General features: G+C 35.2%; 1 protein-coding gene across 1 annotated transcript in view; it reads left to right on the top strand.

Moving 5' to 3' along the window:
* The window catches only part of LOC309839843 (transmembrane protein 47), a 29,304-nt gene extending 14,817 nt beyond the window's left edge, over positions 1-14,487 (top strand). Inside the window, exons 2-3 of the mRNA XM_082681804.1 lie at positions 927-1,067; positions 11,095-14,487. Of these exons, the coding sequence (XP_082537930.1) occupies positions 927-1,067; positions 11,095-11,273 (320 nt within the window). The 3' untranslated portion in view covers positions 11,274-14,487. The remainder of the gene's footprint in view (positions 1-926; positions 1,068-11,094) is intronic.
* The last annotated feature ends 1,650 nt before the right edge of the window (positions 14,488-16,137 follow it).

The raw sequence follows: 16,137 nt of genomic DNA, 5'->3' as shown, positions 1-16,137 counted from the left end.
AAATACAACAGTAAGATTAGAATGAAAGGAAAGAGAAGAGGAAAAAACAAACAACAAATCTTCCTGATGCTAATTTGCTGGGGGAGTTGTTTTAGTTGGGGGCGGGGGAGGGAGAGAAAGGCAATTAAAAAGTTGGGTTTTTCGTGTGTGTGTGCAAAGGAAGGCTTTCTAAGAAAGCACAGCAATAAAAAAAAGAGTATGTACTACAGCCACATGCATCAACGTGGTTGAATATCAGAGACATAAAAGCCAGACAGAAAATAAATACAGACTTAAAAGCCAGACATCAAAGAATTGATACCATTTATATAAAGTTTAAGAAAAGGCAAATCTAATACGTAAATAATGTTGGTTCGTACGTAGCCTGGGTAGAAGGGTGATAATTGACTCGGGAGGGGCATGAGGGAACTTTCTGGGTGATAGAAATGTTCTCTATCTTAATCTGGGTGGTGGTTACGTGGGTGTGTAAATATACATGAAATTCATCAAGTCCTCTACTTTCTATACTTATGATTTGTGAACTTTACAGTTCAATAGAAAATTAAATAATAATAATAATGACAATAGGTTGTGCAGGGGGCACCAATTTAGCATGAATGCTTAATAGAGTCCTTGGAAGAAAAGCATGGCAAACCTGTGGTCTAAAAACTGTGCTTAGCGAAGATTTCAAGGTGGGTCTGGAAGGATAAGTGAGATTTGGGTACATGGATAAAAAAGATTTAAAAAAAAACCCAACTGTGTTTAGCTTAGTGTAGGAGACTTTTCTGAATAAGGACATTTGTAGTAATTTTTGTTGCAAAACATCTCAAATCCCAAAGGATGCTTGGTATGCAGTAAAATCACGTCTATTTAGCTGCAGCAAGGTGACTGCGGCTGAGCATAGTGTACTGCTTGAAAAAAGCAATGCCTTTCTTTTTTCTTTCCAGATTGGCAGATTGCTACTCTGGCTTTACTCTTGGGCGGTGCTGCCATCATTCTCATTGCATTCCTGGTGGGTTTGATTTCCATCTGCGTGGGATCTCGAAGGCGCTTCTACAGACCTGTTGCTGTCATGCTTTTTGCAGCAGGTAAATATATTCATTACTTTCAAACATTAAAGTTTCATGAACCTTTCTACCATCCTCCCTTCTCATGCAGAAACAGTAATGTGGCTGCTGTATTACCTACAGATCAAGAGGCATTTGTTATATTTTAAGGTAAATTGGCTACAGGTTTATCATAGTATCAGTTTTCAATGTGTTAAGCATTTCACAGAGCACAGTGGCAATTTCTAAACTTCGAACTAAAACACGAATAAATAATGGCTCTTGACAAGGGCTGTTGCCTTAGGAATTGCAGCAGATGTGTTTACCAACAGTCTTTCTTCACATCCAGTATTTTTTTCCTCCTTTTACTGCCCCCTTGGTGATCTTAAGGCAAAATTGTTTTTTTCTGACATAAAACTGAAAAAAAATTCCAATATGTGTACTCTTAAAGGTATAAATCTGTTTTGAAATAAACATGGTTATACTGAAAAATCATAATGTTTAACGTGACCCGTCAGACAACTCAATCGTTTGAGTTCAATGGCATATTCATTAATTTAGCAACCCATCTTTCTATGAAGCACAGCTTGGATTAAAATATCAACCCAGGTAAAATGGAACTTTTACTAAAAGTCAGGGAGCTATTTAGAAAAGGGGCTTATAAGACTAAAAGCCCAGTACATTATTTGATATGAATTTAAGTTTCATTTATAAGGATCTCCTTAAATATTCTTATAAATGACTGAAACTGAAATATTCTTGTTGGTGCCTTCAATTTATCCTGTCAGTCATATCTGATTTGAAGACTGCAAAATAAGCCCCTGTGACTGTCAACAATGAAGACACTGAGAGAACCATCTAGCCTGTTAGATGGATTTTTTAAAGCTGTTTAAAGATGGGAATAGATGAAATTTCTCAGGATTTGAAGGGTCATTTGGTCTAAAATTATAAAATCAGAAGTGTTCTGCTGCCCCCTGCTGTTTGTGTTCATCTTCTTATACCCATGAAGACTGGTCAGAATGCAAGGGTCATAAAAACAACGGTCCACAGGGCTGAAAGAATGTAGAAATAGATCTAATTAAAATCTCTTAAGTGATGTGCTCAAGATCACATAGTAGTTACTGGTGGACCTGGGGCTAGGAGGCTACTGAATCCTAAACGGGTGGTTCATTCACTACTGGATCCCTCATTCATTCATTCACTCTTTATTGGGTACCTATTATGGACTGGACATTATATTGAGACCTATAAAACTGGCTAAATAGCATGACAGATACTTTCTAATAGAGTAGAAAACACTATTACAAAAAATATTTTGAAGTCTTAGGCGGTGGCCACAATATCATTATATTGTTGATCTCATGTAATAAAGGTCTCTATTGTGAATAATTTAGTATAACATGAAGATTCTCCTAAAGATTCCACCATTCTGCAGTTTATTTCTCAGTTCATGGATTTGCCACGCCTCTTTTCCTATTTTTACAATGAAATAACTTAGATATTTTAATTATAGTATAAGTTTATCTTTGCAGCTAGGATTTATTAACATAGTGATTAGAGTCAATTATAATAGAATTTCTTGATAAATTTTTCTGAAATGATATACAGTTCTTTAAAACTGGAATTATGTTTTGAATAATTTTTAGAATACTCATATTTCTGATTTATGAAGATATAGAGACAGTCTAGACATTCTCTTATAAATATCCAGTATTATTGTGCTACCTAGTTACTATCCCATTTAGCCTTTAACTTACTCTATAATGGCATATGCAGAATCTATAAAGAAATCTGTTGTTTAAAGCACCTATTATAAACATTCTTACAGAAATAACTGGAAGTTCCAGTTTTTTCTTAAAAAGTTCTATAGTTTTTCCCAAGTATAGCAAAATTTGTGAAAATGTGAAAATAAGCACTGGTTGTAACAGAAAACATATTGTAAATGAGTATAAGTTAAAGGTAATGGATTTGGGCAAAAAAAGATTTTGATTTAACTCTCGCTGCCACAAATATTAGTAAATTATAAAATAACGAGACGAATCCCTAAAGCAACATTCATACAGTATTATTCTACCTGCCGAGACCGAAAATGAGCATTATACTGCTACATTTTAAAACTGTACATGTGCTGAGATTTAATTTTACTCATTCTCTTTTGAGACTGCTTATGGAAGCTTTTCTTGAAATAACCATTAGTTTAGCGTTCACTTTGCATATAAGCAAGGTAAAACTTACTGGTTATTTGAAACATGTCATGAAAAAATTTCTCTCTCCCATCTGCAAAAGCCATTAAAGAGTTGCCTGTAGCTGACTTCTGGAAAAGATATTTATTAAACATAATAATCCATTTATGATTTGGATGTAAGATTAACAAAGTTGGAAAATCTGCCTACTTGAAACAATGCTAGCTAAAAATCATGGTTGTTTATCTTGCTTGCTTCTTAGGAAACATACTTATTCGAGTGGTTGGCTTGTCTCACCAGTTTAGTGATTCTTTGTAAATGTGTATTTGGGACTATTTTCCCTTTTTACTCATCCTGGTCTGCTTGAAAATGGTCTGTATTTCTCCACTTTTCTCACAATATTTTCTTCTCCAAATAATATTAGGCTTTATCTTGGTATTCACACACATAGGGAATGATACTTATCTCAACTAAGAAATATTCTTTTTTTTTTTTGCTTCTGCTGAAACTTGCAGTACATAAAATCAAAACAGACATAGCACTACCACTTGGAAACATTTCTATGCAGAACTACATCATTAATTCAGTACCATATGCAGTGCCTGGTACTCTGGGGCACTCAGTAAATAGCTGAGTGAATGACGGAAAGAAGACTGAGGAATGTGGTTTATAATCTGATAGGGAAAAACAGGCATGAAAACAGCTAGCTAACTGTAATTTGTTTTTTCTTAAACCATTTCTCTGTTGGCAATTTATGAAGCAGCAAATTCCCTGTGACCACAAATCTAAGACCAAAACAGCTCAAAAAAGTAACAGTTGTAAAGATTATTTTTCATATATCCATATTTTCATTCATTTATTTAACAAATGTATGTTGGGTGCCTATAGTATGCAACTTCACTATCTTGGTGTTTGATAATATACTCTTAAAGGGTTTTTACTAAAAGCTGATGATTAAGTCTTATAAACACAGCCAGACAAATTTTAGAGGTTTTCTTGTCTTCTCTTTTTCTCTGAGGTCCTTGATTTAGGGTGGGTTTGCTACCTGCTTGAATAATTGCTAGAAGATCTAAGAGGCAGCCATCGCTGCAACCCATCTAAAACATTGTCCTATGTTCCACAACTCTTCTACCTTCGGTCCTACAAATTTAGACTTCAGAATAAGATGTTATCTATAATGATACTGTTGATGATAATAATAATTAACTGAGCACCTACCATGTGTCATACTGCTAGACCTGTAGCACACTGCTATCTCTGCTATAACAGTCTTAAGATTAGGTATTTATTTTCCTCATATTATCAGTGAAGAAGCAGCCTCAGAAAGGTTAAGTAATTGTCTGGTGTTGTCCAGCTAGTAAGTTGCAGAGCCAGGGTTTCAATTCAGGGCAGCTCTCTAATTTGAGAGCCCAAGTGAGGTTTCAGGAGTTATCTGTACTTGGGTACATATAACACATAGAAAAATAAAAGCCGAATCAGCCTTGAATTTTTTTTTTTTTTTTTTTTTTTTTTTGCGGTACGCGGGCCTCTCACTGTTGTGGACTCTCCCGTTGCAGAGCATAGGCTCCGGGCGCTCAGGCCCAGCGGCCATGGCTCACGGGCTCAGCCGCTCCGCGGCATGTGGGATCTTCCTGGACCGGGGCACCAACCCGTGTCCCCTGCATCAGCAGGCGGACTCCCAAACACTGCGCCACCAGGGAAGCCCCAGCCTTGAATTTTTAATTCAGCTGCCAACTGTGTACTGCAGTTGGAGTCCATCCTGTAACTCCAGTTACTCCATCTCTTGGGAGCAACACCTGAAGGATGGCAGCAACTCAAGGTGTCACAAAGACCACAAACTGATCAGTACAGCATGACTGAAACATAGTACATCATGAAAACTGTGCACATGTCCAGTACAGTTGACTATAGCATGTTTTTTATTGTGTAACTGACAATGACAGATAATGCATGAGGAGATTCTGATACCTGACATCTAGTTCTCACTAAAGACTTGGTGAAATTAGAGGGGTTGCCTTTTTCTGGGTCCTTTTCTCTTATTGTATGGTTTTGCAGATCTTTTTATGCCCCACTGGGACTTAGGATGATTGTTTCCTTTTTCTCCCCCATGGCCTTTAAGACAAGTTGCAGAAAAATCTGAGTCTTTCATAATTCAGATTTTAAATGACAGAATCCCCACTAATTGTATTATTGAGGATGTTCCTTTCTGTTATATCTGCAGAAAGCCTCCTCTAAATGATTATTTATGCAGAATGGGGATATTTTGGGAGGGGGTCCTGCACCTGCTTTCCATCTCTGATTAGAGGCTTGTGTATTGCAGCCCTCCTCTCCATCCTGTCAGGCACAAGGAGATGGCTGGAGGTATTTCAAGTCTAGATTTTGACAGAAAAATCAGTGTCCAGCTTATATTTCAAACTAAAAAGGAGTTCTATTCACAGATCTTTATCCATATCAAACTACCCTTTGGTTAGAACAGTTTACAGTATCACCATCAAAATTCATTTCATATGTACTGCTTAATTTTAAGTAGTTATAGATTAAATTAAAAAGGAGAGAAATTGATAGCTTCATGTTAACCTTTCATGGGCAAATGTTTTTTATTCTACAAATATTGTTTCCTTTATGTAAATTTGATATTTAGGGGACTTGGCTGGATAGTCCTATCAATTCTGTCTTTAAATTATCTTCTAAGTCTGTAGTTTCTTTTTATACACCACCATTACTGAGTTAGTTGAGGATATAACTCTTCCTCAAGTGCAACATCTCAGTTCCCAAATTTGAACTTCCCCCTAATTTATTTTTCTGTGGTAACGTCTGAGTTAAACTGTCTATGTGACTCCTTCCTTTCCCTTTCCTGGAATCCAGTTACTCAGTTTTTCTTTTATAGTCTTTACTTTCCCTGACCTTTCCCACTGATGTTAACCTTAGTCATCACTGTGCACAGGAATCCATGCACTGACTAACCTCCTAGGGGCCTGTCCTCCTCCAGTCTCCTCCCTTTTAGGCTGTCTTGCATACAAACACATGAGATGTAGTTCTGAAATACAAATCTGGTCTTGCCACTTGTTCCTTTGGTTTCCCCAGAGGCAGAATCTGAAGCAAGGAATCAAGTGCAAGTACTTAATCTGGGAGATAAAAGAAGGGATATGGAAAGAAAGTGAGACAGGGAAGAGAAGGCAGCCAATAAAGAGTACATTATCAAACCAGTGGTCACTGTAAGCACCTGGAGCTTAATCTTCCTGGAAAAATTTTGGAAACCAGTGCAGAACACACCCCTCAGAGTTACCTCACTGGAAGGACTAGGGAATTGGAGTATTTATAAAGCAAATGCTGATAGTCATTGGTAAGGGCTGTTGGTGATGATGGGGAAACAGCAATGGTAATTTCCCAGAACACTGTACCTGCCTCGGAGTCAGGCAAAGTAGCTTTTGTGGCCAGAGGAAAAGTCAGGCAAAGAAGTGCAGGTGCTGACAATCGAAAGTCAGGCTGACATATACTGAAATTATGAGGAAGAGAGTATATGGAAAGCGTACCAACAGCATCTACAATTCAAATAACCTCTGAAATGTCTCCCTATAGAAACCAGTCTGTATTTTTATGACATGCTAATAAGTCTTTTATAGTCTAAACCAAACATCTCCATGTGACTGTGCCCTTCATTCTACCCATGTGAGTTTTCTATGGGCACAGCCTTTTATATCTCCAAGCTTTATGGAAACTGCTTCTTCTTCCTAGAGGTATTTTCATGTTTCTCTTCTGACCGAGTACTGTCCATCCTTCAAGAACCAGTTCAAATAGTGCTTCGTCTCTGAAGCCCTCCCTTCTTTCTGCAGGCAGAAGTGGTACTTGAAATATCATTAGAGCTCAATAAACATGATGAACGGATTATAAGTGAACATGCCTCTACTACTACTGTTGAACACATTTGTTTGTATCTGTGTGTCTGTCTCCACGATAGAGTATGAAATATCAGAGGACAAGGGCCGTGTCCTATCTGTCTTACCTCTTTCACCTAGAATGCAGTGGGTATCCAATAAATGTTTGTTGAAATATTGAAATATCCCCATGTTAGAAAATATTGACTATTTGAATATTGAATATTTTGAATATTTCAATATTGAAAACATTGAAAAATATCCCCTTAAAGAAAACTAGAAATAACACAAGAACCTCTAAGTTCTTGTCATGTTTCTGTCTGCACAATTTCATGGCTGGTAGTTTTGTTGCCTCTTTTCCAAAAAGTAGGGAGGGGGAATAAAATGAACCTCAAATTCCCTTCAAATTCTAAAACGCTATACAACTTTACTTATGCCTCTGAGATAGAGCATAGAAAATACCACAGCCAATGCCTGTTATGTTTCATCGATTGGTGGTAAAGTAGAAACATAGTATGGTGTTATTTTCTTGAGTTCTGGACTCTAGGTGTGTTTGTTAGTTTCCTTTGCAGCATCTGTGAAAGGCAAGGAAACATTTTAACCTGCATCTATATATTATATTAAATGAAGAAAATTATTTACAAATGCAAGATTATATTTTTTTCTCAATTTTGCTATTACATGCATTTTTCTCAGTGATTCCAAAGGGATTAAAATAATTCAGAAGCATAAAGCATTTTAGGGTTATTTTCATCTGGCAAACAACACAATAAAGTTCCATCTCTAAGAAAGCTGCTCAAGAGAGAGAAGGAAGCCAATGGAGCCTAATGGAGTCGTGTTTCTACTTTTCCCACTAGAGGGAAACTATATCATTATATTATACCATGAAGACCAAATATTTGCTAAATAAAACACATTGAAATGAATATTAAAAGCAGGATAGGTGAACACCTCACTCCAGGAACTGGCTGATTCACAAAAGAAGCAGTGTAATCCTTTTAGAATATAATTCAGATCAGTTTTTACTTCTCTGTTCACATTCCTCTTGCAGTTGCTCATCACATTTAGAATGAAATCCAGACCCCTGACCATGGTTCACAAGGCCATTCCTGAATGAGCCTCTGGCTGTCTTTTCTATCTCATCTCATGCTGTTCCCTTCCTTGCTCTCTGTACCGCTGTACTGCATCCACAGCATCCTTACTGATGTTCCACTGTACCCAGTGTGCTCCTGCATCAGTTTTGCACTGCCTGTGCCCTCTACCCAAGATCGCTCACTTCCCACTACATTGACCTACACCCCTCACTTCATTCAGGTCTGTGCTTTAATGACTCCTCCCCAGAGAGGCCTTCTTCAGCTCTCATCTAAAAGAGCAGCCTGCATCCCTCTGTCTTGTTTTCTTGCTTTCTTGTATTTTCACGTCTCTTAGCAATACCTGCCGTATTCTATATTTATTTACTGATAATGGTGTGCCTAGCCATGAGGGTAGCAACTTGTGTTACCAGTGCCTTAAACTGTGTCACTTTAGAAACATTCAAGTATTTGTTGAATGAGTAAATGAATTTTACTGTTTCTAATTCACATTCATATTTCAGTCATATCCTGGCAAGATCAGTCATGACTTGACTAGTGACCAGAGTATAGAAACCAAAGGAGAAAAATGCTTTTCTTTTTAATTTACTTAGTAACTTTGGATTTTTTTTTTCTGTAGTTCATGGTTGATAGTAATTGACTTCTTGTTAAGACATTTAAAACATGAAAGCACCCTTTCCATCACAAAGGCACAGAGCCAGCCAGTTTTTAAATTAATACACATTTAGCACTTACTGGCTGGAAATAGAAGTGTGGATTATATAATATGCTGTTAATTGTTCTAACAACGACTTAAAACTTTTTCTGAGATTTTTAAACTATAAACAACGTGTGATTTCTGTTTTGAATGTTGAGAGATTCTCCTGTTATATGGACCTACTTATCCATCCACTGTCAGTAGTAATGTGGAAGTATGGTAGGCTAGTGCTGGCCCAGAGCAGTGTTGAGCTACATGGCAAAAATGTTTGGAATTCTTATATCTGCTTCCAGAAAGGTCATTTCACCCCTAGTCTGAGCGTTATCGAAAGTAATAATTTTGAGGAATCATGCCCCCTCATGAGTTTTCTGTAGTTCATCAGTCTTATGCCAGAGATAGATGACTGTTAATGTAGACTTTCTAGGAACATTAGTCATATTGGTATTAATGATATTTTACAGGTACTGAGAATAGATGAGAGTAGATTTTAAAGCAGGAAATTCCAGTTTAATTAAACACACTATCCATCCTCTTGCTGTTTTCAAAAAATGTAATAAGCTGTATCATTTTTACTGTGTCAAAGTTTATTCTTGTCTCCTACACCTTAATCATTCACATTTTTGGAATTTATGGTATTTTTAAGATGAGTTAAATAATAATTATTTTAACCCAAAATTTACGTTATATATCAGGGGTTGGTAAACTTTTTTTTTTTTTATAAAAGGCCAGATAGTAAATACTTCTGGCTTTGTGAGCCACATGGTTTCTGTTGCAGCTACTCAACTGTGCCATGGTAGTGTGAACAGTACATAAATGAATGAGCCTGGCTGTGTTCCAGTATAACTTTTTTTCAAAAACAAAAAGCAGGCCAGATTTGGTAGTTTGCCAATCCCTGTCACATATTACTATATCTCAGATTTTTCAGGGTGAAGATTGTCTCTTGAGGGTGGAAGCCATCATATAGTAGAGAATAAGGCAGATGCATCCCATAAATTCTCATTAAATTGATTTAAATAAAATAGAAGGGAATTCCCTGGTGGTCCAGTGGTTAGGACTCTGTGCTTCCACTGCAGGGGGCATGGGTTCAATCCCTGGTCGGGGATCCCACAAACCGTGCGGCGTGGCCAAAAAAAAAAGAAAAAGAAATTATATAATAGTTGATCCAATAGAAAGTTATGATTTTGAATGGAAGACATCACCTCATATATAATCCAGTGTCTCCCATATAAATATCCACTGGATAAATACCGACTGCATTTTAGATATTTTTTTAAAAAGCACCTCCCCCTTCCCGATTAACTGGTTTCTTTTATTTTATTAAGTATGACTCATCACATTTCCCCTTTAGCCCTGCCTAAGAACTAAGATTTAACTAAGAAGTAAGAGCTAAGTTTTGTGCCCTATTGTGGTAGACATCATTAACTTAGGTTTTCTAGTACGATTACCTCCCATGCCTTCATAGACTTAATTCTTTTTTGAAAGTAGGTGAGGAATAAATATATAATATATTTATACCTGTTATATCTAATAAGGGTGTAAGTTGGTGTGGCTTCTTGACAAAGATGACTTTTGAACCCATTTTAAAAGATGAGAGGTATGGACTGGATGAAAAGAAAAGAATAAAAATAGTTTTTGATCAGAGTAAGGACATCAAGGTAGGACTTGGAATATTGGGCTGAGTTAGATGATATTGAGAAGTGACAGCAACAAAAGCACATCTTGAATCACAGGTACACCGGTTTCATCAGTACAGATGAATTCAAAGTCCCCAATTTCTCAAGAGTATAAATAAATAACAAGGGTTTTTAGCTGCTATTTGGGGTCACTATTCTTGGGAAGCTATTTACAGGTGTTGTATAGTGAAACAGTTTAGCTAAACTAGTACTACTTGCCATAATAGTGATAATTATACATGTGTTTGTAAAGTGAGAACCATTATTTTGTATGCTCATATAAATTATATTACACTAATTATTTCATCAAATACTATTATAGTGATTTGCTAATTATTAATAGAGTAATTCTTACTGTACTGTGAAATAGTGTTAAACAGAAAAAGTTGTCAATATTTTAAAGTGTACCATCTAGAATAAGCAATGCTTCAAAGTTTTTGGCTTTTTTGTTTATTTGATTAAAGTGTAATTCTCATACATATGTATATTTGTATATCATTTTATTTCCTGTAAATAACATTTTCCTAATTTTGATTTGCTTTTTTTTTAGTTGTTTTACAGGTTTGCAGCCTGGTCCTTTACCCAATCAAGTTCATTGAAACTGTGAGCTTGAAAATTTACCATGAGTTCAATTGGGGTTATGGCTTGGCCTGGGGTGCAACTATATTTTCGTTTGGGGGTGCCATCCTTTATTGCCTGAACCCTAAGAACTACGAAGACTACTACTAGAACCAATAGTCTAAAATTTTAAAAAAAATCAACCATCCAACAAAAGGATTACATCTGCATCTTTTCTAAGTCACTATTTTCTAAAACACTTGTGGAGCATCAAGCAGTTTGCTCAGTTGATTTAATATCTTTTGCCTTTTGGCTGTCAACATCATAACCAGCTTTTACATCCATTTTAGGGACCTGCACAAATTAAGAGAGCTGATTAGACATAGGCAAATGCTGCAAACTTCCAATATGTTCATGTCACATTTCTTGACAAGTGAAGGGTCTATATGACAGCAACCATTGTGAGAAACTAGTTGGAATGAGAAATGCCTGAATCTTCTATTGCCTGCAGGGGAGCAGCTGGCATAAGCAACGTTTAGAAGCTCCATTGTGCTGACAAGGATTCCTCTGTTAGAGTCCTTATCGCCTGCTTATCCCACCCAGTGACTACATTGGCCGTTGGTTATTTGCTTGAGTGAACTCTTGAAAAGTGAACTTCCCTTCAGCATCTAATGGGGGTTCTGAATGTAACTGGTTAATGATACATATTCCACCTTCAAGAATACTTGTTTTAAAGGGAGGTTATGCTTTGGCAATCAGCATCTCCCTGGGAAGGAAGTCAAGACTTGGAGACATGTGCTTTTCATTATGTGGTTAGAAATTTTGCCTCAGCCATATCTAGAATGAGGAAAAATTGAGTCTCTACTTTCCTTGGGGCAACTAGAAAGAAATATGCATGAGTTGCTTTTGTCCTAAGTACCCTTTAAATCACTTACCAAACATTACAGCAAACAGTTGTGCATATGTAACAAGCTTAAATATTTTTATAGAAGGTGAACCATTAGTATAAATGGTAATAAGTTATTCCCTAGCCCTACACATGCATTTGCCTTTTGCACATAAAATAAATGTTTGCTCTAGTGAAGTGATTTGAACACTAACCTTGTACACATTTTTAAGAGGCTTAGATCGGTATTCACACTTATTTACCATACAAAAGTGCATATACCCTAAAGCTTTTGCTCTATGTTCTCTACTGTTTCACTGGAAAGTGTTAATAGAATTGTATAAGAAGAAAAACTGAAATGGTGTTAATCTGAAAATTAATGATTCTTCTGTAAGCCCTGTAGTTCAAAAGAGAGTAGCAATTAGGATGATCATTTTGTTTAAAATTCATTAAAATAGAAGGCTGCTTTTTTTTCCAAGTATTTTAAATGTCTTCATTAAAAAATAAAGGAATAGTGATAGATTTATATAAATGTCTAAATGTCAATAGAGGAGTAGAATTCATCTGGTTATCACCTGGTCCTCTGAAGTTAACTAATGGGCTAACTGATTTGTGCACACAATTATGATGGATTTATAGTAAGGGAATCATTTATTGACTGGTCAAATGGAAGGAACTATCAATAATAGGGAATAAGCTTGCAACGAGTCTTACACTGCAAACTTGTGTTAATCCTGTTTAATATACAAATTTGGTTAGTTTAATTGTAAACATATTTTTATATCAAATATACAGTTCTAATATAAAAATTATAAATAATTATTTTTGTTAACAAAGACACTATTTGGCCCTCTTGCAGAAAGAAGCATTGGAGAAATCATTTAAAATGTACCTGTGTTCTGTTATATTGCAAAATCTGTTAAGAGCAGGACCACATCAATAGTATTTAATAATTTGCTTTACCTCCCAAAGCAGAGTTCTGCTTTCAGCTTGTCTTAAGAACTGTTGCCAAAACAACAGGAAAAAAACAAAACTATTTTATTATTCAAAGGCTTAAAAAAACCCTCTTATCTTGTGACTTTTCTATGGAATCACAAAGTAAATTTGAAAAACCAGGCTTATTCTTATTTTAGCGATGACAGACAAAAATGATTAAATGCATCCTAGAGAGAAACCTTTATAAAAGTATATAATTCTGTATAGAATCATAAGAAACTATGAGTGGAAATTTTCCAGAAAGATATTACTATTATAGAATCTTTTGAAGCAATTTTCTTGAGAAATAGTAAAATCTGGGCCAGACTATCTTGCTGTTAATTGCATATTATCAGAGCAGCATGAGAAATAACGGTATTTGTTGGAAAGGGATTTCAGCTACTAAACACTCTTTACTGGGAGAGAATCTCTTTATTCCTGAATAATGGACAAACAGTACTTTGGTGCTGACATCAATGAGGCACTTTTCTTAGTCCTAGTAGAGGATGCAGTGTGCTGTTAGAACAATATCATATCTTGAGTCTTACAAAGTTTTCATTCTCTGTCAATATGAAAAGCTGGAAAGTGACAGAATATAGTATAAGCTAAGGCACACATATTTGCTGTTTACTGAGAAGTAGATTTCTTATATAACTTTTTTCCCCTTCCCAGTGAAGAGCCCTATGCTATATTTCTACCATCACTAATATTTGAAAGTGTTTCATTACTAACAAGTTCAATATAACATGAAAGTTGTCATTGCTCATCCAAAATACTGTTTTGTCTATCAGAATCAACACAAGTGAATTTTTCACTCACAATAACATTATGTCTTTGCAGCTTTAGGTTTGTTTAATGTTTTCTTACAAGCCAAACTATTAACTACAATCCCATTGTTTATCTTAGAGAGAGAGAGAGAGATATACATACATACATATAGCATAAAGTACTCAGCAGGGCTAGTTATTTGGATTTCTTGCACAACAATTTAGCTTTTTGTAAGTTCAACATGTAAATTTTAAAGACATAAATATAGAGAGACCTATGTGTTTGAAATATAAATGATATATATGGATTAGCATGTACCTGTATATTATTAAACATGCAATGAACTGACTGGTAAGTGACGTCTAATTGTATGGCTAGCAATGTAATTTATTCAGACTGTATTTTTGTACAGAGCAGCACACACTAACCTATGCCTCTGTGTCCTCTTTAATGCCTAAAACTGTGCCTAGAAATTTCATCTGTCTTAAAAAATAAAATATACTCCATGCTGTTTATGCTATTAGTTTCTCTACTGCTGTTATATATTTATTATTTTAAAATATATGACATGTTTAATACTTAAATATGAATTCATGCTATTCTGGTTATTGTTTTTTTAACAGTCCTCTGGGGGGAACCTGTTTATCACTCCAGTGGTTTTGAGTTTGCAGTTTCATGATCATTTCTTAATTTCATGATTTTTGTAGCTGACATGAAGTTATCTATGTGGAAAAAATAAAAATAAAAGTGGCTTCACTGATGTGGTTTGACTTTGTGTCTTCTCTACTGTGTGGACTCTTTAACAGGTTTCTAAATTACAAGTCTTCAGTTCATTTTCTCTTTTATAAAGTATATGTTATTTAGAAAACATAGCTTGATATGACATGTTCATTTTGTGTAAAAAATTTTTTAACTATATTTTGTTTCAAATTATCTCCCAAATCCTTTCTATCTTCTGCAGCTGAGTTATATGAACAATAAAAGAAAGAATATTAAGTGTCTTTTTTAACTTTCTATCTTAAAAGGCACAGAGAGGAGATATAGTGTAGGCTCTCCTTTTTCCTATTGTCTAATCACACAAGTAGAAAGAGGAGTAGTGAAGGGTTTGATACTCTATTTTGGTTTTTGTTTAGTTTTCAGTAGTTGCAAGGTATGTTAAAACAGGCTTTCCTGCATTATTTCTATTTTTTAATTAGACACTGAATTTTCAATGTGCATATGTGTATGTGTAGAAATTCATAAAGTCCAAATTTCCCATCACCCTTTGTGTATTAGATAAATGTTAAGTATACTTGGAAAGAAATATATATTAGAGCAAAAAATTCACTTGTATGATTGTCAGAAAATTTTCTGGAAGGTAGAAATAGAGCCATATATAATTGAGCAAATTTTCTTGTGTTGATAAAATCAGTTTGAATATAAAATATATATTTTTTGTCATGCCTTTCATTTCTCATGAACGCTCAAATCTTGACAGGTTCACAGTATATTTTTCTGCTGAAAAAATATTGTAAATCATTCATAAATCTATGAGGTATTTAATATCAGATGTTCAAAAGTATGCACATTTAAGTTATGAATTCTAACATTTTCACAAATTTTCTATCGTAGAAATTTTCCTTTTCAATGACCTTATTCTAATTCGATGGATCAGCATCATTCATTTGATGTATTATATTTTCAGTATAAGGTACTTTCATTTTCATACAGAATTCTCACAGGCAAAACACCTTTACAGTCATGTCCTGCCTGGTAATTATCCATGACCCAGTTTCTCTGAATTTGGAAGACATGGAGAGATAACTTCACTAGGATTAGACAAGGGAAAATCCATTGCCTTCAGATATTTCATTGTGAACAGGAAACAGGAAAACAATTTTAATTTGCTTTGCCATAGTGGCCATATAGTCAGTTTGTGATTTGTTTTATTAAGTCAGGCCCATGCTTTGTCAACACAATGTTCCATTTTGGTGGTCTTTAAGTCATTTTGGTTAGAAAAATTAACTGATAGCGAAATTATTTTGTATTCTGTAGAATAATCCACTGAATACCTGGATTTTTAATTTATTGGTCAAATTTTCATGTTACGACCTTCTGTTAATAGCTTTTCAGAAGTGCAACCTTAAATGAGATAAGATTAAAGGAGCAAATAAAAATGAGAATTAAGCGCTTAGTATTTTCACAGGAAGCACTAATTTATTTGAATAATTTAACTTGAATAACTTCTGTGTCAAGTATTGGGAACACAATGTCGTAGATACTTAATGTCAAAGTTAAAATCAGACTAAGTAACAAAACTCTGAAATAAAATGCCAACAATTTTTCTGATATAAGGCAGGTTTGCAGACTGGGAAGTCCTCACATTTTTAATAACTACTAGATGTTGCCACGAGCAGACGGTCCATA

Source organism: Grampus griseus, assembly GCF_964374135.1.
Source record: "Grampus griseus genome assembly, chromosome: X".
NCBI lineage: Eukaryota > Metazoa > Chordata > Mammalia > Artiodactyla > Delphinidae > Grampus > Grampus griseus.
This window is presented reverse-complemented; position numbering and strand designations above follow the sequence as displayed.